At 49.6% G+C, this 20,737-nt stretch overlaps 1 protein-coding gene across 2 annotated transcripts in view; it reads left to right on the top strand.

Moving 5' to 3' along the window:
• The first annotated feature begins 2,194 nt into the window (after window positions 1–2,194).
• isca1 (iron-sulfur cluster assembly 1) overlaps window positions 2,195–20,737 on the top strand; it is a 71,550-nt gene continuing 53,007 nt past the window's right edge. The window contains exons 1-3 of one of the 2 annotated variants that reach the window (XM_068030068.1): window positions 2,195–2,356; window positions 8,113–8,166; window positions 8,366–8,471. In XM_068030068.1, coding sequence (XP_067886169.1) covers window positions 2,273–2,356; window positions 8,113–8,166; window positions 8,366–8,471 — 244 coding nt within the window. In that variant the 5' untranslated portion in view covers window positions 2,195–2,272. The other variant, XM_068030064.1, reaches the window with a different exon arrangement.

Raw genomic sequence — 20,737 nt, 5'->3', positions numbered from 1 at the left:
CATCTGCCACATATCTGCCCATTCCACTAGCCTAGCTACATCCTCTTGAAGTTTATCACTATCTTCCTCACAATTCACATTACTTCCAAGGTTTGTGTCATCTGCAAATTTTGAAATTGTACCCTGCATATCCAAGCCTAGGCCATTAACATAGAAAAGCAGAGGTCCTAACATCGACTTCTGGGGAACACCAGTATATATCTTTCTCCAGTATGAAAAATGTTCACCACTACTCCCTGTTTCCTGTCACTCAGCTAACTTTGTATGCTTGCGTCCACTACCCCTTTTCTTCCATGGACTTTAACTTTGCTGACAAGCCTGTTATGTGGCACTTTATCAAACACCTTTTGGAAGTCCATGTACACCACATCAACTGCATTGCCCTTATCAACCCTGTTTCTGCATCAAAAACTCAATCAAGTTAGTTAAACACAATTTGCCCTTAATAAATCCATGCTGGCTTTCCTTAATTAATTAACATTTGTTCAAGTGACTGTTAATTTTGTCTCAGATTATCATTTCTAAAAGCTTTCCCACTACTGAGATTAAATTGATTGGCCTGTAGTTACTAGCCTTATCCTTACTCCTTTTTTTGAACAAGGGTGTAACATTTACAATTCTTCAAATAAAGTCCTGTGGCATCACCCCTGTATCTAAGGAGGAATGGAAGATTGTGCCAATGCCTCCGTAATATCTGCCCTTACTTCCCTAAGTATCCTCAGATGCATCTCATCCAGTATTGGTGACTGATCATCTTTAAGTACAGCCAACCTATCTAATATCTCCTCTTTATCAATTTTTAGCCCATCTAGTGTCTTAACTACCTCCTCTTTCACTATGACTTAGGTAGATCTTCTTCCTTGATAAAGACAGATGCAAAGTACTCTTTTAGTGCCTCAGCTATGCCCTCTGCTTCCATGCATAAATCCCCTTTTTGGTCCCTTATCGGCCTCACTCTTTCTTTTACCACCCTTTTACTATTTATATGCCTATAGAAGACTTGTGGATTCCCTTTTATGTTAGCTGCCAGTGTCATACTGTCTCTCTTTACTTGTTCCTTTTCTCATTTCCCCTCTGAACTTTATATTTTTATCCTGGTTCTCATTTATATTATCAACTTACATCTGTCATATGCAACGTTTTTCTGCTTCTTATTACTTTCTATCTCTTTCCTCATCCAGGGAGATCTAGCTTTGCTTGTCCTACCTTTCCCCCTTGTGGGAATGTAATTGGACTGTACCCAAACTATCTCCTCTGTCAAGGCAGCCCATTGTTCTGTTAGTTTTGCCTGCCAATCTTTGATTCTAATTTACCTGGGCAAAATCCATGCCACCCATTGAAATTGCCCCCCACCCACCCACCCAATTAATTATTTTTACTCTGGATTTCTCCTTGTCCTTTTCAATAGCCAACCTAAACCTTATGATATTATATCTGTCCCCTAAATGTTCCCTGCTGACTCTTAACCCGCTTCATTCCCCAGAACCCGATCCAACAATCCCTCCTTCCTCATTGGGCCAGACTTACTGATCTAGAAAATTCTTCTGACACACTTCATAAACTCCTCCCCCTCTCTGCTCTTCACACTATTACTATCCCAGTTTAAATTCAGACAAAGTCCCCCATTATATCTAGACTATAATTCTTGCATGATTCTAATTAACGTTTCAGGTCAGTTCTGCTGAAGGGTCACTGACCTGAAACATTAACTCTGCTTCTCCACAGATGCTGCCAAACCTGCTGAGTATTTCCAGCATTCCTTGTTTTTATTTCAGATTTCCAGCGTCTGCAGTATTTTGCTTCTAATTTAGGCCTTATTGCATTCCCTCTTACTCTGACCCACCTAATACCTTATAATTTCCTATTTGAGTACTATATATCTCTCCGAATTCTCTGTGCATCTTGTTTTTCTTCTCTAACATTACCTCTTATTTCTCACGCCCCTGCCAAGTTAGTTTCAACCCTCATTAAACTCCTGATTATTATATATAGTTAAAAATTCTGAATTAAATTATGTAAATGAGAGTAGCATTCAAACCCGTTGAGGCACTCGCCTTAAATAACACTTGTTTTGATTCTGTAACCTTGACAAGATAGGCACGTCTTACTATAGAGCTTCCCCATTGGCTGATATTGGGGCTGATTATTGGCCTTACCAATCAGATTGTCCAATACTGCAGAGTGGGTAGCAGTATGCCCCAATGTGTCTGTTCTTTATTCCTCTCCTCCCTCCCCAAGGTCCTCCTTCATTCCCTCCCCCAGTCCTTACAATATGTCTGGCTCCATATTGAGAGCCTCTATTAGAGCTGTCAGTGCCAGGAGAAAGCTGGTCCCGACCAGAGTGGCGCTTACTTTGGTAAGTGAGAAGACACCACTCCAATTTTAAGTCTCACCGTTTCCACACACTTTCGTCCAACCCCAGCCCGAGAGCTCGCGGGGGTCCCGGGTGAACAAACGGCTGGGGGCTCGCGGGGGTCCCGGGTGAACAAACGGCTGGGGGCTCGCGGGGGTCCCGGGTGAACAAACGGCTGGGGGCTCGCGGGGGTCCCGGGTGAACAAACGGCTGGGGGCTCGCGGGGGTCCCGGGTGAACAAACGGCTGGGGGCTCGCGGGGTTCCCGGATAAACAAACAAACGGCTGGGGGCTCGCGGGGGTCCCGGGGAGCGGGCGTTCGAGATGCTGCGGCTCCGGTTATTGCAGAGCTCCATCACAAACTGCAACTTAGGATGTTTTGAGAATCTAATGCATTTTTACGTAGCTCCGGCAATAGATTTCAAAGTCGCAGTCCCTTTTAATAACGCCTCCCCCATTTTGAGAGTAATGGACAATTATTTTTAAACATTATATGATTCACATTTTTCTGAAAAAGTATCTACCCTGGAAATAAACTCTTTCCTCAACTCACTTACCTCTGCACTCTGAAATTTCCAACTATCTAGTCTTTGGCCTTTAATTCATCATGAATATCTCGGCAGCGAGAACGTCTTTGACAAACACCAGATCTCGTTAGACCGCTTAAAGCATTATTGGATTATGTCTCCATCAGTAAAACTGTTCAAAGATTGTCCAGGCAGGCATAATCATCGAGCGAACACTCATTATCTTTCCCCCCACAAACCATCCTAAATCTCCCCTCCTCCTCTTCATCCCTGTACTTGCCCCCCACCCCGCTCCGCCGTCTTCACCCCCCCCCCCCCCTCCGCCGTCTTCACCCCCCCCCCCTCCGCCGTCTTCACCCCCCCCCCCCCTCCGCCGTCTTCACCCCCCCCCCCTCCGCCGTCTTCACCCCCCCCCCCCTCCGCCGTCTCCACCCCCCCCCTCCGCCGTCTTCACCCCCCCCCCCTCCGCCGTCTTCACCCCCCCCCCCTCCGCCGTCTTCACCCCCCCCCCTCCGCCGTCTTCACCCCCTCACCTGGGTCCTCTTTTTCCCACCCCCCGTCCTTTCTCCCCCCCCCCCCCCGTCCTTTCTCCCCCACCCCCCGTCCTTTCTCCCCCCCCCCCACCCCCCGTCCTTTCTCCCCCCCCCACCCCCCGTCCTTTCTCCCCCCCCCACCCCCCGTCCTTTCTCCCCCCCCACCCCCCGTCCTCCTCTCCCAACCCCCCCCGTCCTCCTCTCCCAACCCCCCCCGTCCTCCTCTCCCAACCCCCCCCGTCCTCCTCTCCCAACCCCCCCCGTCCTCCTCTCCCAACCCCCCCCGTCCTCCTCTCCCAACCCCCCCCGTCCTCCTCTCCCAACCCCCCCCGTCCTCCTCTCCCAACCCCCCCCGTCCTCCTCTCCCAACCCCCCCCGTCCTCCTCTCCCAACCCCCCCCGTCCTCCTCTCCCAACCCCCCCCGTCCTCCTCTCCCAACCCCCCCCGTCCTCCTCTCCCAACCCCCCCCGTCCTCCTCTCCCAACCCCCCCCGTCCTCCTCTCCCAACCCCCCCCGTCCTCCTCTCCCAACCCCCCCCGTCCTCCTCTCCCAACCCCCCCCGTCCTCCTCTCCCAACCCCCCCCGTCCTCCTCTCCCAACCCCCCCGTCCTCCTCTCCCAACCCCCCCGTCCTCCTCTCCCAACCCCCCCGTCCTCCTCTCCCAACCCCCCCGTCCTCCTCTCCCAACCCCCCCGTCCTCCTCTCCCAACCCCCCCGTCCTCCTCTCCCAACCCCCCCGTCCTCCTCTCCCAACCCCCCCGTCCTCCTCTCCCAACCCCCCCGTCCTCCTCTCCCAACCCCCCCGTCCTCCTCTCCCAACCCCCCCGTCCTCCTCTCCCAACCCCCCCGTCCTCCTCTCCCAACCCCCCCGTCCTCCTCTCCCAACCCCCCCGTCCTCCTCTCCCAACCCCCCCGTCCTCCTCTCCCAACCCCCCCGTCCTCCTCTCCCAACCCCCCCGTCCTCCTCTCCCAACCCCCCCCGTCCTCCTCTCCCAACCCCCCCCGTCCTCCTCTCCCAACCCCCCCCCGTCCTCCTCTCCCAACCCCCCCCCGTCCTCCTCTCCCAACCCCCCCCCGTCCTCCTCTCCCAACCCCCCCCCGTCCTCCTCTCCCAACCCCCCCCCGTCCTCCTCTCCCAACCCCCCCCCGTCCTCCTCTCCCAACCCCCCCCGTCCTCCTCTCCCAACCCCCCCCGTCCTCCTCTCCCAACCCCCCCCGTCCTCCTCTCCCAACCCCCCCCGTCCTCCTCTCCCAACCCCCCCCGTCCTCCTCTCCCAACCCCCCCCGTCCTCCTCTCCCAACCCCCCCCGTCCTCCTCTCCCAACCCCCCCCGTCCTCCTCTCCCAACCCCCCCCGTCCTCCTCTCCCAACCCCCCCCGTCCTCCTCTCCCAACCCCCCCCGTCCTCCTCTCCCAACCCCCCCCCGTCCTCCTCTCCCAACCCCCCCCCGTCCTCCTCTCCCAACCCCCCCCCGTCCTCCTCTCCCAACCCCCCCCCGTCCTCCTCTCCCAACCCCCCCCCGTCCTCCTCTCCCAACCCCCCCCCGTCCTCCTCTCCCAACCCCCCCCCGTCCTCCTCTCCCAACCCCCCCCCGTCCTCCTCTCCCAACCCCCCCCCGTCCTCCTCTCCCAACCCCCCCCCGTCCTCCTCTCCCAACCCCCCCCCGTCCTCCTCTCCCAACCCCCCCCCGTCCTCCTCTCCCAACCCCCCCCCCGTCCTCCTCTCCCAACCCCCCCCCCGTCCTCCTCTCCCAACCCCCCCCCCGTCCTCCTCTCCCAACCCCCCCCCGTCCTCCTCTCCCAACCCCCCCCCGTCCTCCTCTCCCAACCCCCCCCCGTCCTCCTCTCCCAACCCCCCCCCGTCCTCCTCTCCCAACCCCCCCCCGTCCTCCTCTCCCAACCCCCCCCCGTCCTCCTCTCCCAACCCCCCCCCGTCCTCCTCTCCCAACCCCCCCCCGTCCTCCTCTCCCAACCCCCCCCCGTCCTCCTCTCCCAACCCCCCCCCGTCCTCCTCTCCCAACCCCCCCCCGTCCTCCTCTCCCAACCCCCCCCCGTCCTCCTCTCCCAACCCCCCCCCGTCCTCCTCTCCCAACCCCCCCCCGTCCTCCTCTCCCAACCCCCCCCCGTCCTCCTCTCCCAACCCCCCCCCGTCCTCCTCTCCCAACCCCCCCCCGTCCTCCTCTCCCAACCCCCCCCCGTCCTCCTCTCCCAACCCCCCCCCGTCCTCCTCTCCCAACCCCCCCCCGTCCTCCTCTCCCAACCCCCCCCCGTCCTCCTCTCCCAACCCCCCCCCGTCCTCCTCTCCCAACCCCCCCCCGTCCTCCTCTCCCAACCCCCCCCCGTCCTCCTCTCCCAACCCCCCCCCGTCCTCCTCTCCCAACCCCCCCCCGTCCTCCTCTCCCAACCCCCCCCCGTCCTCCTCTCCCAACCCCCCCCCGTCCTCCTCTCCCAACCCCCCCCCGTCCTCCTCTCCCAACCCCCCCCGTCCTCCTCTCCCAACCCCCCCCGTCCTCCTCTCCCAACCCCCCCCGTCCTCCTCTCCCAACCCCCCCCGTCCTCCTCTCCCAACCCCCCCCGTCCTCCTCTCCCAACCCCCCCCGTCCTCCTCTCCCAACCCCCCCCGTCCTCCTCTCCCAACCCCCCCCGTCCTCCTCTCCCAACCCCCCCCGTCCTCCTCTCCCAACCCCCCCCGTCCTCCTCTCCCAACCCCCCCCGTCCTCCTCTCCCAACCCCCCCCGTCCTCCTCTCCCAACCCCCCCCGTCCTCCTCTCCCAACCCCCCCCGTCCTCCGCTCCCAACCCCCCCCGTCCTCCGCTCCCAACCCCCCCCGTCCTCCGCTCCCAACCCCCCCCGTCCTCCGCTCCCAACCCCCCCCGTCCTCCGCTCCCAACCCCCCCCGTCCTCCTCTCCCAACCCCCCCCGTCCTCCTCTCCCAACCCCCCCCGTCCTCCTCTCCCAACCCCCCCCGTCCTCCTCTCCCAACCCCCCCCGTCCTCCTCTCCCAACCCCCCCCGTCCTCCTCTCCCAACCCCCCCCGTCCTCCTCTCCCAACCCCCCCCCGTCCTCCTCTCCCACCGCCCCCCCGTCCTCCTCTCCCACCGCCCCCCCGTCCTCCTCTCCCACCGCCCCCCCGTCCTCCTCTCCCACCGCCCCCCCGTCCTCCTCTCCCACCGCCCCCCCGTCCTCCTCTCCCACCGCCCCCCCGTCCTCCTCTCCCACCGCCCCCCCGTCCTCCTCTCCCACCGCCCCCCCGTCCTCCTCTCCCACCGCCCCCCCGTCCTCCTCTCCCACCGCCCCCCCGTCCTCCTCTCCCACCGCCCCCCCGTCCTCCTCTCCCACCGCCCCCCCGTCCTCCTCTCCCACCGCCCCCCCGTCCTCCTCTCCCACCGCCCCCCCGTCCTCCTCTCCCACCGCCCCCCCGTCCTCCTCTCCCACCGCCCCCCCGTCCTCCTCTTCCACCGCCCCCCCCCTCCCTTAGCAGTTGAAATGATTGCAAAATAACATTCTTGGTGATGCAAGTTTGAAATTGTCTTTTGATAAATCTGATACCTGAAACAGGCAGGTCTGCAGTATTGTCGGACCCTGTTAGTCATTTGACTAAAGGAACCTGAAGTGTAGACTGGTCACTGGGAGCTGGAATTCTTTCCAGTTGAGTCCAAAAACCTCCACGAACCAATGATCTTACAAGGAGATAGACAAGCAGTGGGAAGCATACCAGCGCTCTCTGCTTGTAAACAGTGCAGTTTTAGCTATTCAAACTCGGTGGGCCGAAGGCCTGTTTCAGTGCTGTATCTCTAAATAAATAATAAAAAATAATGATTAGGGATCCACGAGTGTGTCAAGGGTACCAATGTTTATTTAGAGATACAGCACTGAAACAGGCCCTTCAGCCCACCGAGTCTGTGCCGACCAACAACCACCCATTTACACTAACCCTACAGTAATCCCATATTCCCTACCACCTACCTACACTAGGGGCAATTTACAATGGCCAATTTACCTATCAACCTGCAAGTCTTTGGCTGTGGGAGGAAACCAGAGCACCCGGCGAAAACCCACGCGGTCACAGGGAGAACTTGCAAACTCCGCACAGGCAGTACTCAGAACCGAACCCGAGTCGCTGGAGCTCTGAGGCTGTGGTGCTAACCCCTGCGCCGCAGTGCAGGTGCAGTTTGGCAGAACTGCACCTGAGCTCTCTGGACTTGGATAATGTGGTTGTGTCCCCGAGTGTACATTCATTATTGGCAAATATAAAATTGTAGATTTTTTCGTGTAGGTTGGTTTGCAGATTTTTAGCTATCGTGACGGGTTTCAATGCATGTCAAATAGTCGACACGATAAAGAGAAAACTAGCCTCCGCTTCAAAGGGATATTGTGTTTGTATCCCATTAATCTTTCGTATTCTCAAACTAAGATGACAATTACAGATTCAAGTAGGCTTTGAGTGGAAGGAAATGGATAAATTCAATTGTGGAAAATCGGTGGGAGCTAATAAAGTAGTCCTGATCTCCAATTGATTAATTATGATGTCACTGGAGGAAATATGAGAAATATCCACAGTTCCCAGATTCAGTACAGTAAATAGAGTTCAATGTTATCAATATGTTCCTACAAAAATGATGGGCTTCTAAATTATGTGCATGATATTTAAAAATTGAAACAATTATTAAACATTTAAACATGTTTTTTCCTCCTCCCTAGACTCCTTTGGCTGTTAATAAAATTAAGCAGCTGCTTCAGGAAAAGCCTGAATATGTGAGTATCATCAGGTTAAAAAAAACACCCTTGCCTGTCTGTCGAAAATAGATAAAAGATGGACAGTGAGTGAGTGTTGGCAAGAGTGAGTGTTGGTTTAAAAAAAAAACTTTTCTTTACAGCTTAAGTTATATAGTGATGCTACTTATATAATGCAAAATAATCTATTACAACTATGTAAATTATGTAAATGTGGTAGATTGGATTGAAGATCGGTGTTCGAACCAGAGGATGCAATGGCCTGTCTTATACTTTAGAATACACAAAGGAGAAAACAGAATCAGATGAAGAAGTAATCCAGGATGGTAAGTATACTAGTTATATACACACTCTAGAAGTATTTTCCATCAGTTTCTGTACACTATTGTAAATATCTGTGGTATATTGTGTTATGATCAGGAGAGGAGGGGTCAAAAGGCACTTCTCTTATCCATCTTTGTTTGACTGCAATAGGCTTTATTTCTTTTAAACAGTGGATGTGCTTACTAATTCAGTGAGTGTTTAACCCTTAATGTGCTATGATCATAAAAGAATCAATCGGACAGGTTTCTTGAGTTTAAACAAGAAACTGGTTAATTTATTATACTTAAAATCAAAACCTGATCTAAGTAAAATAATAAACCATGCTCCAACTTTCTCACACATGAGAATCTCCGCACACACAAATAGGTTACAGAGTGAAGAAGAATAGATTGGTTGGATTAGAGTCCAGAACAATTAAAAGAATATATAGTCTGTGGAGTCTGGTAATTCAGTGGTCTTCCCGCTGAACTTGTGGTCCTGAAGTTTCTGGCTGGTAGAGGTGGCCACTTGGTTCAGGTTTTCCTTGAGATAGTATTGCAGATGGCTTTCCCCCCAGAGTCTCTGCCTGCAGCAACGATAGACTTGGATGTTTTGCAGCCCGCAGACAGGGTTCAAAATTTAGTGTTGCCTAGGGGAGACAGACAGACCACTTGAGTCCTGCACTGGTTTAAAAAAAACTCAAGTGCTTGTCTGATGTCTGAAAGAAACTCCAAGTTTTCATACAGATGGAGAGACTGTCACATGATTGTCCCAGTGTATTCTCTTTTGCACTTTAATGATATCCAAGTCTAAGAATTCCAGTTTCTCTCAGGTCTCATTGTTTCTCCACTCTGAGGTATGTCTCCACTAGTGTTAATAATCCAAGATGGCTTTGAATGTCTTGCTAATGAAGGCAATACCAGGGAGCTCATTCAAACTGCTCAAGCCCTTGTTCTGGATGAGGGCTATTAAGACATGCATCTCTACCTCGATACCTTGGAATGTGAGGTATTTCAATGCAAATTGCGGTGGCCATCTTAGCTGCTTTCTTTTTAAAAGTTGAATGTAGGTTTCCAGCTTTCTTATTAAAAGTTTAACTTAGGTTCGCAACCGATGAATTAAAATCATCATTCAGCATAGCACATTCATGCCACCTCCACGCCATGTGGAATAAGATGTGACAACAGGGGCATTTCATTATTAGATTTTTAAAAAGAAAGGAACTGTGCGTACACATTCATTCTCAAACAATCACTTCTCAGTCTCACACTGCCATAGCTATGCTCTGGTTTAATTTTCATCTGGGATGATTCTGCAATGAGTTAGACTCTGGACAACGCATTAGCTATCACATTGTTTTTTCCTGCGATGTGGTAGGGTTGCAAAAGCAGGCTCCATCGAAGTAGCCTGAACCATAGAACCCTAGAAAAATTACGGCACTGAAGTAGGCCATTCAGCCCGTCTTGTCCGTGCCAGCCGTAAAAACTAGCTGCCCAATCTAATCCCACCTTCCAGCACCTGGTCCATAGCTTTGCAGGTTACAGCACTTCAAGTGCATGTCCTGGTACCTTTTGAAAAGAATTGAGGGTTTCTGCCTCCACCACCATTCCTGGCAGTGAATTTCAGATACCCACCACCCTCTGGGTGAAAAAGTTTTTCCTCATGTCCCCTCTAATCCTTCTACCAATCACCTTAAATCCGTGTCCCTGGTAATTGACCTCTCCACTAAGGGGCACCGGTCCTTCCTGTGTACTCTATCTAGGCCCCTCAAAATTTTGTACACCTCAATTAAGTCATCCATCAGCCTCCTCTGTTTTAAGGAAAACAACCCTAGCCGATCCAATCTTTCTTCATAGCTGCAACTTTCAAGCCCTGGCAACATTCTTGTAAATCTCCTCTGTACTCTCTCCAGAACAATTATGTCCTTCCTGAAATGTGGTGACCAGAACTGTACGCAGTACTCCAGCTGTGGCCTAACCAGCGTTTTATACAGTTCCAGCATTACATCCCTGCTTTTGTATTCTATACCTTGGCCAATAAAGGAAAACATTCCATATGCTGCCTTCACTATTCTGTCTACCTACCCTGCCACCTTTAGGGACCTGTGAACATGCACTCCAAAGTCTCACTTCCACCCATCTCAATATCTTCCCGTTTATTGTATATTCCCTCGCTTTATTTGCCATCCCCAAGTGCATTACCTCACTTTTCTCGATTGAATTCCATTTACCACTTTTCCGCCCACTCAACCAAACCATTGATATTCTGGCGTCTACAGCTATCCTCTTCACTATCAACTACATGGCCAATTTATGTGTCATCAGCAAATTTCCCAAACATGCCTCCCACATTTAAGTCCAAATCATTAATACAGACAGCAAGGGAGCCAACACTGAGCCCAGCTTTCTATTCCTTTGTTTCCTGTCACTGAGCTAATTTTGGATCCAACCTGCCTCATTCCCCTGTATCCCACGGGCTTTCGTTTTACTGACCAGTCTGCATGCGAGACCTTGTCAGTGCCTATCTAAAATCCATGTAGACCACATCCACTGCACTATCCTCATCAATCCTCCTTGCTACTTCCTCAACGAATTTAAGTTAGTAAGACATGACCTTCCCTTAATAAATCCATGCTGACTATCCCTGATCAATCCGTACCTTTCTAAGTGGCAGTTTATCCTGTCCCTCAGAATTGATTCTAACAGTTTACCCACCACTGAGGTCAGACTACCCGGCCTGTAGTTATTTGGCCTATCCCTCGCACCCTTTTTAGTGTATTTTGATTTTTGAATTTCTCTACAAAGGTTAAAGGATTATGGTTGATATAGTCTATAATCTCCCTATATCCATTTTGGACATAGACCTCAAAGTGCTGGAGAGCTAGCAACATTTCCAGCACCTCCTTTTCCACAGTGGAACACCTGTTTTGGTGTCGATTTAATTTTTTGGAGAAGTACCCAACTGTTCTTTCAATGCCTGACTCAACATCTTGGAGCAGAACGGCACCTACCCTAGGTCACTAGCATCAACTTCCAGTTTAAATGGTTTATTAAAATTCAGAGCTGCAAGCACCGGCTCATTGGTTAAGATGGCTTTTAGCCTCTCGAAAGCTGTTTGGCACCTCTCTAACCACACTAACTTTGCTCTTTTTTGCAGTAAGTCTGTCAGTCGGGCAGCTATAGTGCTGAAGTTTGGGACAAATTTGCGGTAAAACTCACACATCCCCAAAAATCGCATTATTTCCCCTTTTTGGTCATGGGGACGGGAAAATCCATCAGCGCCTGTACTGTTACTGCTCTGGGCAGCATTCACCCCTGACCTACAACATGCCCTAGGTAGGGTACTTAAATTTTAGCAAACACTTTTTGCAAGGTTTACCACAAGGACAGCTGACTGTAACCTTTAGAAGAGGGTTTCTAATAGGTCTAGGTCCCTCCAGGTCTCACTGTACACTAACAAATCATTCAGGTATACGACACAGTTGGGAAGACCAGCCACTGCCTGGTTCATCAGCCATTGGAAAGTGGCTGAGGCATTCCTTAATACAAGGGGCATCACTTGGCACTAGAATAGGCCATCTGGGGGTGACAAAAGCTGAGATCTCTTTGATTTGAGTTGGTAAGGGAACCTGCCAGTATCCTTTTAGCAAGTCTATCTTGGTTATGCAGGGGGCATTTCCTACTCTATCAATAGTCTTCCAGGCAAGGAATTGGGTAGGAGTCAGCTCTGGTCACTGCATTAACCTTCCTGCAATCAATGCAGAGCCTTGATGAGCCATCGGGCTTGGGCACCAGCACAACTGGGTAACTGCAGATGCTCTGGCTGGGTTCAATCAGCTTGTTTTTATAGCATATACCGAATTTCATCTCTAACCTGGGTCAGTTTCCTGGAACCTAGGCGATAGGAGTTTTTGTTTTATGGGAGGGGTCTCTCCTACATCCACATCATGTAGGGTTAGGGTTGTGCACCCTGGTGTGTCCCTGCAGATTTCTTTAAATGCTGTGAGCAGCCTTGTTAGGACTCCTCTTCATTCTGCATTTAAATAGGAGAGTACAGTGTCTAATTTTCCTAACATTTCAGTGTTGGCCAATCGGACAGTAAGGGGTTCAATTTGGTAATCCTCCAGGCCCTCCTTTAACTCTTCCTCGCTGTCCTTTTTGTCCTCCTCTTTCCTGACTGCCTGGGCTGTTTGACCTCTTCCCGGCTGTGATAGTGTGTTAACATATGAATGTGGCACAGCCTTTGTTTTTTTTCTACAGTCTGGGGTGTCAATGAAATAGTTCACCCTACTCTGTAGGGGCCACTGAACCAGGCTCTCGGGTTCACCCTGTATTGAGAGTAGTACTAATACATGATCTCCATGCTGAAATGTTTTGGCCTTGGCATTTTTATCTGCTTGCCTTTTCATAACTGTCTGGGAGATTTTTAGGTGCTCCTGAGCCACTGCACAGGCTCTCGTAAGCTGCCCCAGAATGTGGAAATATAGTCTAACAAGGAAGGCTCATCCTTGTGTCCCAAAAACCTCTCCTTGATTAGTTTAAGAGGACCTCTCACCTTGTGTCTATAAACTAATTCAAAGGGACTAAAGCCAGTGGACTCATTGGGTGAGTCCCTGGTAGCAAACAGGAGAAATCCCAGCCCTTTGTCCTAGTCATGGGGGTACTCCAAAGCAGTATGCCCTGATCATTGCCTTTAGGGTCTGGTGGTACTATTCCAAAGCCCCTTGTGACTGTGGGTGGTAGGCTGAGGACTTTAGCTGTATTTTGCCCATTTTACCCATGACTTTTTGAAAGATACTAGATATGAAATTCATGTCTTGATCCATCTGGATCTTGGCAGGCTGCCCACATTGGGTAAAGAATTGGGTTCGCCCCTCCACCGCTACCTTAGCAGAGATAGTTTTTAGGGGGATGGTCTCTGGGAATCAGATAGCCACATACGTAATGGTAAGAAGATACTAGTAGTCCCCTTTTGCTTTTGGCAGTGATCCCACACAATCCACCAGCACTCTGCTGAAGGGTTCCCCAAAAGCTGGTATGGGAATTAGGGGTGCAGGTTTTCTTGCAGGTTGGGGCTTCCCCACGACCTGACATGTGTGGCAAGTTTTACAGAACTCCACCACATCTTTATGGAGTTGTGGCCAGTCAAAACACTGTCTTATGTGGGCTTGGCTTTCCATATACCGACATGTCCAGGCATTGGATATTCATGGGCTGTTCTTAGTATTTCCTTATGGTACCTCAGCGGCACCACTATCTGGTGAATTCCTGTGCACTCTTCGTCTGCAGGTCTGTGAGGAGGTCTCCACTTCCTCATCAGCACCTCATTCTCCAAAAAGCACTCTGAGATTCCCTTTGCTTCAACTTCAGTTTGGTCAGTCTGTGCTAACTTTAACACTGGGTCGGCTTGCTGAGCCTCAACCAAGGAAGACTTGTTGAACACATCCTTTGGGTCCTCTAACTTCCCAAAGAACGTTTCAGATAACCAGACAGTAGGGTCATCTGTCTGCAGTGTCAGTTCAGCCACCTCTGACGGAGCTTGTTTGACCATGGACCAGGTCACAACACAGTCGGAAAATGCCGTGACCTTCTCCTGCAACTGCTCTGTCTCCCTGACCTCTTTCGGTCTCTCTGAAACCACTGGGGAAACCACCTTTGCCCCCACCAGATCATTACCCAGGAGCAGGTTGGTCCCGTCCGCAGGTAAACTGGATAATCCCCATGGTTACCGGTCCTAAAACAAGGTTGCACTCCAGGTGCACCTGATATAAAGGTATGGGCATATACCTTCCTCTGATACCGTGCACTGATGTCACCACGTAATGACATCCGCATGTAATGACGTAACCACGCAGCAAGTGGCCAAGTGGGAGAAGTTGGGGCGGTGTGGGGAAGAGTGGTGAGCAGTTGGAAATGGGAGAGAACAGCAAGCAGATGGACGCAGGAGGGAGCGGGGCAGAGAAGCAACAATTGAGTTGGCAGTCGCGGAAGGGAGCGGGTAAGAGAAGCGACGATTGCGGAGGGAGCAGGGAAGAGAAAGCAGCGATCACGGGAGGGAATGGGGAACTGATTGCCACTGCAATTGCGGGAAGGAGCAGGGAACTGTTGGGGATGGAGGTGACGATCGCAGGACTTTTACTGTGCTGTAAAACTCTGAGTGGTGAACTGAATGCAGCAATTGAAGCGGCGATTGCGGGAGGGAGCAGGAAACTGATTGCAGCAATTGAAGCGGTGATTGCAGGAGGGAGCAGGGAACTGTTGGGGATGGAGGCGGCAATCGCGGGAGAGAGCGGGGTACTGTTGGGGGAGGGGGCTGGAGGCAGCGATCCATTGAGGGGTGAGGTGGTTTGGGCTAAATTCACTTTTTTGTGTCTAATTGGGTACTGCATCTTTATTACTCGCAGCTTCTTGAGACGTTGCCGGCAGTGACATTTCAGTCGGTGAGGATGCATTTGTGCATGTGCCAGCAGTACGCCACCTAGTGGTTGTGTTGTCAGCAAATGCAGCCGATAGAAAAACATCTAGAAACTAAAAATATAATAAAGTACAAATTTCAAAAGGGAAGGCCTGACCAACCTTACTGAATTCTTTGAAGAAGTAATGGAATGGGTGGATAAGGGTAATATACTAAATGGATTTTCAAAAGGCCTTTGATAAGTTAACACTTAGTTGACTCATGACTAAGGTCAGAGCATGTGAAGGTGGGACAAGTAGCAGAATGGATACATTCCATTCTACAATGGCTGACAGAAATTAGAGAGTAGGGGTTAAAGGTAGTTTCCCAGACTGGCACAAGGTGGAAAGGGATATTGCACAAGTATCAGTGCTAGGACCACTGTTGTTTACCGTTAACATAAGCGATGTGAACTCGGGAATCAGAAGTACAACTTAAATATTTGCAGACGCCGTCAATTTGGGGGTTGTAGTTAATATCGAGGACTGCGACAAAATACAGGAAGGCATTAATAAACTTTCGGAATGAGTTTGTAAATGTCAAATGAACCTCAATATAGACAAGCGTGTGGTGATATATTTTGTTAGGAAGAATAAGGATACTACACACACTTGATCGTGGCCAAAAGGCCAAGAAGAGATGAGGCCACATACTTCTTGGAAAATAAGTGTCTTAATGGGATAGAGCAGCAGAAGGGATCTGCGGGTCAAGTTACACAAATCACTAAAAGCAGCAAAACATTATTCACGTAAAGCTATTTTAAATAAAACACTGGGATTCATTTTTAGAGAGATGGAATTGAGAAGTGGAAAAGTTATGCTAAGCTTGTATATAACCTTGGTTAAACTACACTTCGACTACTGTGAACAGTTCTGGTCTCCATAACATAAAAAGGATACAGAAACACTAGAGAAGGTGCAATAAAGATTCATTAGAAAGATAGCAGAATTGAGAGGAAAGAATCAGGAAAGATGGAAGAGGCTAAGACTCTTCTTTAGAAAAGAGGAAAACTGGACTTGATTTGATGATGGTCTTCAAGATTATGAAAGGGGTTAGTTGGGTAGATTCAGAGATGTTTCCACTTGCAGAGGAGACTAGAACTAGAGCCCTTAATGTCTTTATCCAGAAAGTGGTTAGAACATGGAACTTGCACCAAAAGGAGTAGTCAAAATGACTTTTTTTATTTGTTCAAGGGATGTGGGCATCGCTGGCAAGGCCAGCATTTAATGCTCATTCTTAATTGTCCTTGAGAAGGTGGTTGTGCGTTGTCTTCTTGAACCACTGCAGTCCATGTAGTGTAGGTACACCCACAGTGCTGTTAGGGAGGATTTTGAACCAGCAACAGTGAAGGAACGATGATGTATTTCCAAGTCAGGATGGTGTGTGACTTGGAGGGGACCTTGGAGGTGGTAGTGCTCGTTCCCATGTGCCTGTTGCCCTTGTTCTTCTGGAAGGTAGAGGTTGTGAGTTTAGAAGGTGCTGTCGAAGAACCCTTGAGTTGCTGCACTGCATCTTGTAGATGGCACGTACTGCTGCCGTAGTGCACCAGTGGTGGCAAGAGTGAATGTTTACGGTGCTGAATGCAATCAAGGATCAGAGCTGTGTCCTCAACAATTTATCAAGAAACATCAGAATGCATCAGATACAGAAAAGGCTATGGGCCCTGACAACATTCCGGTTTTGGTGCTGAAGACTAATGTTCCAGAAATAGCCACACCCCTAGCCAAGTTGTTCCAGTGCAGCTACAACACTGGCATCTACCCCACAATGTGGAAAATTATCCAGGTATGTCCTTTTCACAAAAAGCCAATCCAGCCAATTCCCACCCCATCAGTCTACTCTCAATCGTCAGCAAAGTGATGGAAGGTGTCATCAACAGGGCTATCAAGCAGCATTTATTCCCAAATAACCTGCTCACCGACACTCAGTTTAGGTTCTGCACAGACCACTTGGCTCCAGACCTCATTACAGTGTTACGACCAGGTGAGGAGGGGGTCTCAGGCTCCCCTTTTGCCCTTCCTCCTGTTTGAACGCAACCGGGTTTATTCCTTTTTAAAAACAGTGGTTGTGCTTACCACCTCTGAGTGTTTTACCTTTTTCCTCTTTCTTTCTTTTCTTTTGGGCCTCCTTATCTCGAGAGACAATGGATACGCGCCTGGAGGTGGTCAGTGGAGTGACCTCTCCATGGCGCATGCCTGGGCAAATTTATGGAGGTTGAGAGTTGCCCAGTCGTCAAAACCCCCCTCTCGGCCTTTCTGGTGGGGTTCTTGGCATGTTTCCGGCAGTTCCTGCAGCCATACTGGTGCCAAACGTCGTGTCCTGCACTCCTTTTTCCTCTAATGTTATTGCAAAAGAACCAATCGGACAGGTTTTCTTGACTTTAAACAAGAAAGAGGTAAGTTTATTATACTTAACACTTTAACCCCGATTTAAACACTCAAAATACGCTACACATTCATGCACGCATTCACACGAGAATCTCTCACACACAAGTAGATTACAGAGAGAAACAGATTTGATGGTTGGATTAAAGTCCAAAATAAATAGAATTTAAATACAGTCTGTAAATCCAGTAGTCCTCGGTTGAAGCTGTAATCTTGAAATCCTCGCTGGTCAAAGTGTGCTTTGGTTGGCTTGCTTTGGTCATAGTTTTCCTGAAGGCAGAATTGGTAGTTGATTCTCTTCCCCTGGTTGCTGGCTTTAGCAGTCTTAGGCTTGGAGGGTCCCTAGTCGCGGCTGGTTCTTTTGATATTTTGTGGGGAGAGAGCAACCTCCGGCTTCGTTGCTGTATACTCAGGTACTGCTTGTCTGCTGTCTGTGACAAAACGTCCAGTTTCTTCAGAGATGAGCAAGTAATCACATGGTTCTATCAATCCCCTTTGTTTCTAATGAGGTCCAAAGTCTAAAACCCAAAACTCCTCTTAGGTGGGGTTGCTAGTGTGCATCCCCCGGAGGGACGTCTCCACTTATGAATGCCTCAGGATGGCTTTGGCTCGCTAACAAGGATCATCTGGCTAATCTACTCGGTTAGCCAAAGCATTGTTCTGGCTGGGCTTCTTGTTAGACTCTTTGTCTCCAGTCTAATCTCCTGGTGTTTCAAATGTAATTTGCAGTGGCCACCTTGGCTGCTAGTTTTTTTTAAAGGTTAACTTGTAGGATTTTTCCCATTAAAAGTCTAAGGTAAGTTTCCAACCAATGAAATTAATATGTCCCTTTTGGCATATAGTGTTTTCCTGACAACAGCCTTGGTTCAAACATGGACAGAAGCCTGAATTACAGAGGTGAGGTGAGAGTGACTGCCCTTGACATCAAGGCAGCATTTGGCAGAGTGTTGCATCAAAGAGCCCTAGTAAAACAAAAGTCAGTGGGAATCAGGAAATCTCTCCACTGGTTGGAGTCATACCTCACACAAAGGAAGATGGTTGTGGCTGTTGGTCAATCATCCCAGCCTCAGGACATTGCCACAGGAGTTCCTCAGGGCAGTGTCTGAGGCCCAACTATCTTCAGCTGCTTCATCAGTTGTCTTACCTGTATCATGAGGTCAGAAGTGAGGATGTTCGCTGATGATTGCACAGGGTTCAGTTCCATTCGCAAGTCCTCATAATGTCTGTGCCAGTATGCAGCAAGACCTGGGCAACATTCAGGCTTGAGCTGATAAGTGGCAAGTAACATTCATGTTACACAAGTGCTTGACAATGACCATCTCCAACAAGAGACAATCAACTACCTCACGTTGATGTTCAATGACATTACCATTACTGTATTCCCCACCATCAACATCCTGGGAGTAACCATTGACCAGAAACCTAACTGGACCAGCCGCATAAATACTATGGCTATAAGAGCGGGTCAGAGGCTGGGAATTCTACGGTGAGTAACTCATCTACTGACTCCCCAACGCCTGTCCACCATCTGCAAGGCACAAGTCAGGAGTGTAATAGAGTACTCCGCATTAGCCTGGATGAGTGCAGCTCCAACAACATTCATGGAGCGTGACTCAATGTAGGACAAAGCAGGACCACATTCACCACCTTAAACATTCACTCCCTCAGCCACTGGTGCATCATGGCAGCAGTGTGTACCATCTACAAAATGCACTGCATCAACTCGCCAAGGCTCCTTTGGCAGCATATTCCAAACCCACAGCCTCTACCATCAGAAGATCAAGGGCAGCAGGCACATTGGATCACCATGACCTGCAAGTTCCTGCCAAGTCTCACACTATCTTTATTTGGAAATATATTGCCATTCCTTCACTGTCGCTGGAATCAAATCCTGAAACTCCTTTTCTAATAGCACCATGGGTGTGTCGACACCAGATAGACTGCAGCGGTTAAAGAAGATGGCTCACCACCTCCTCCTCATTAGGGATGAGCAATAAATGCTGATGTTGCCAGCAATGCCCACATTCCATGAACAAATAAAGTGGTTAGCACTGCAGCCTCACAGCTCCAGCGACCCGGGTTCAATTCTGGGTACTGCCTGTGTGGAGTTTGCAAGTTCTCCCTGTGTCTGCGTGGGTTTCCTCCGGGTGCTCCGGTTTCCTCCCACAAGCCAAAGACTTGCTGGTTGATAGGTTAATTGGCCATTATAAATTGCCCCTAGTATAGGTAGGGAAATATAGGGACAGGTGGGGATGTGGTAGGAATATGGAATTAGTGTAGGATTAGTATCAATGGGCGGTTGATGGTCGGCACAGACTTGGTGGGCCGAAGGGCCTGTTTCAGTGCTGGATCTCTGTAACTGTAACTAAATAATTAAAAAAAAAGTGGAATGGGGTCAGTAGCTCAGCTCATGTCAAAGAGGATGCCAGTATTGCGAATGGTATGGTTCAACCTCAGACAGTGGCCAGGGAGAGCGATGTTTGTGTGGTGTTATGGCATGACCGCTCAAGACAAAGCCCCCAATCAAAATATATGATTCTGATTGCAGTGGGAGCAACGCACTGTCAATTCAGTCCTGCCGCCCCACAGATCACATAACATATATCTTTAAGCTTTCCAAATCAAAGAAAGCAGCAGCCAAATTGAACAATCCAATAACCCCCGATTGAGGTGAACCAAACCAGATATCTTTAGACATTAACAAATTAACTGTTTATTAGAAAAACTAAAAAATCTTTAACAATGCTAAGATAAACCGATATCTAAAAATAGAAATAACAGTAAAGTCCTTGCAGATTTACACTTCCTCACGAACAGTCCTCTGAATCAAAGTCCATTCGCAATTTTCTAGAGTCCAATGAATCCAACGATAGGAATTCGGTAATTCAGTTCAACATTTGAAGCATCAAACTCTTCTTTCCAGCGATGACCACAGCAGATCAACAATTCGCAATCACTTTCAAAAGAATCAATCTGGCTTGACTTTTAGAATTTTGAAAGGTAAAAATAAATATTCTAAATTCACTTCCTTCAATTTAAATTGACTGAGAAATCTCTTTTTAGGTGCTAGCACGCAGCTGTCTGTCAGAGCAGTCTGTGTCTCAAACTGTCTCCAACATCAGGTTCAAAAAATTGAAATGCAACATTGTATGTCCTGTTCTCTATCTCTGCTTGTATCCAGGGCAACCAAGATGCACCTTCACTCAGTAACTTCTGAAGCTTGCTGCCTTCAAGAAGTACTAATCTCTTATAGCCTTAAAGGCACATCGTATATTTCCCCAAAAAAACCAACAGGATCATGACGGTGGGAGCTGAATACAGTGGCTTCGGTCTTCCGAATATGTAATTGAATGAAATTTCTGCTCATCCAGTACTAATTTTGGTTCAGCTGCATGACAAATCAGAGGCAGTGGATGGGTCAAGAGGGGTGATGGTGAGGTAGAGCTACATGT

The sequence above is a fragment of the Heterodontus francisci genome, chromosome 4 (assembly GCF_036365525.1).
Source record: "Heterodontus francisci isolate sHetFra1 chromosome 4, sHetFra1.hap1, whole genome shotgun sequence".
Classification (NCBI taxonomy): domain Eukaryota; kingdom Metazoa; phylum Chordata; class Chondrichthyes; order Heterodontiformes; family Heterodontidae; genus Heterodontus; species Heterodontus francisci.
The sequence above is the reverse complement of the archived record's forward strand: the minus strand, read 5'-3'. Positions and strand labels throughout refer to the sequence as shown.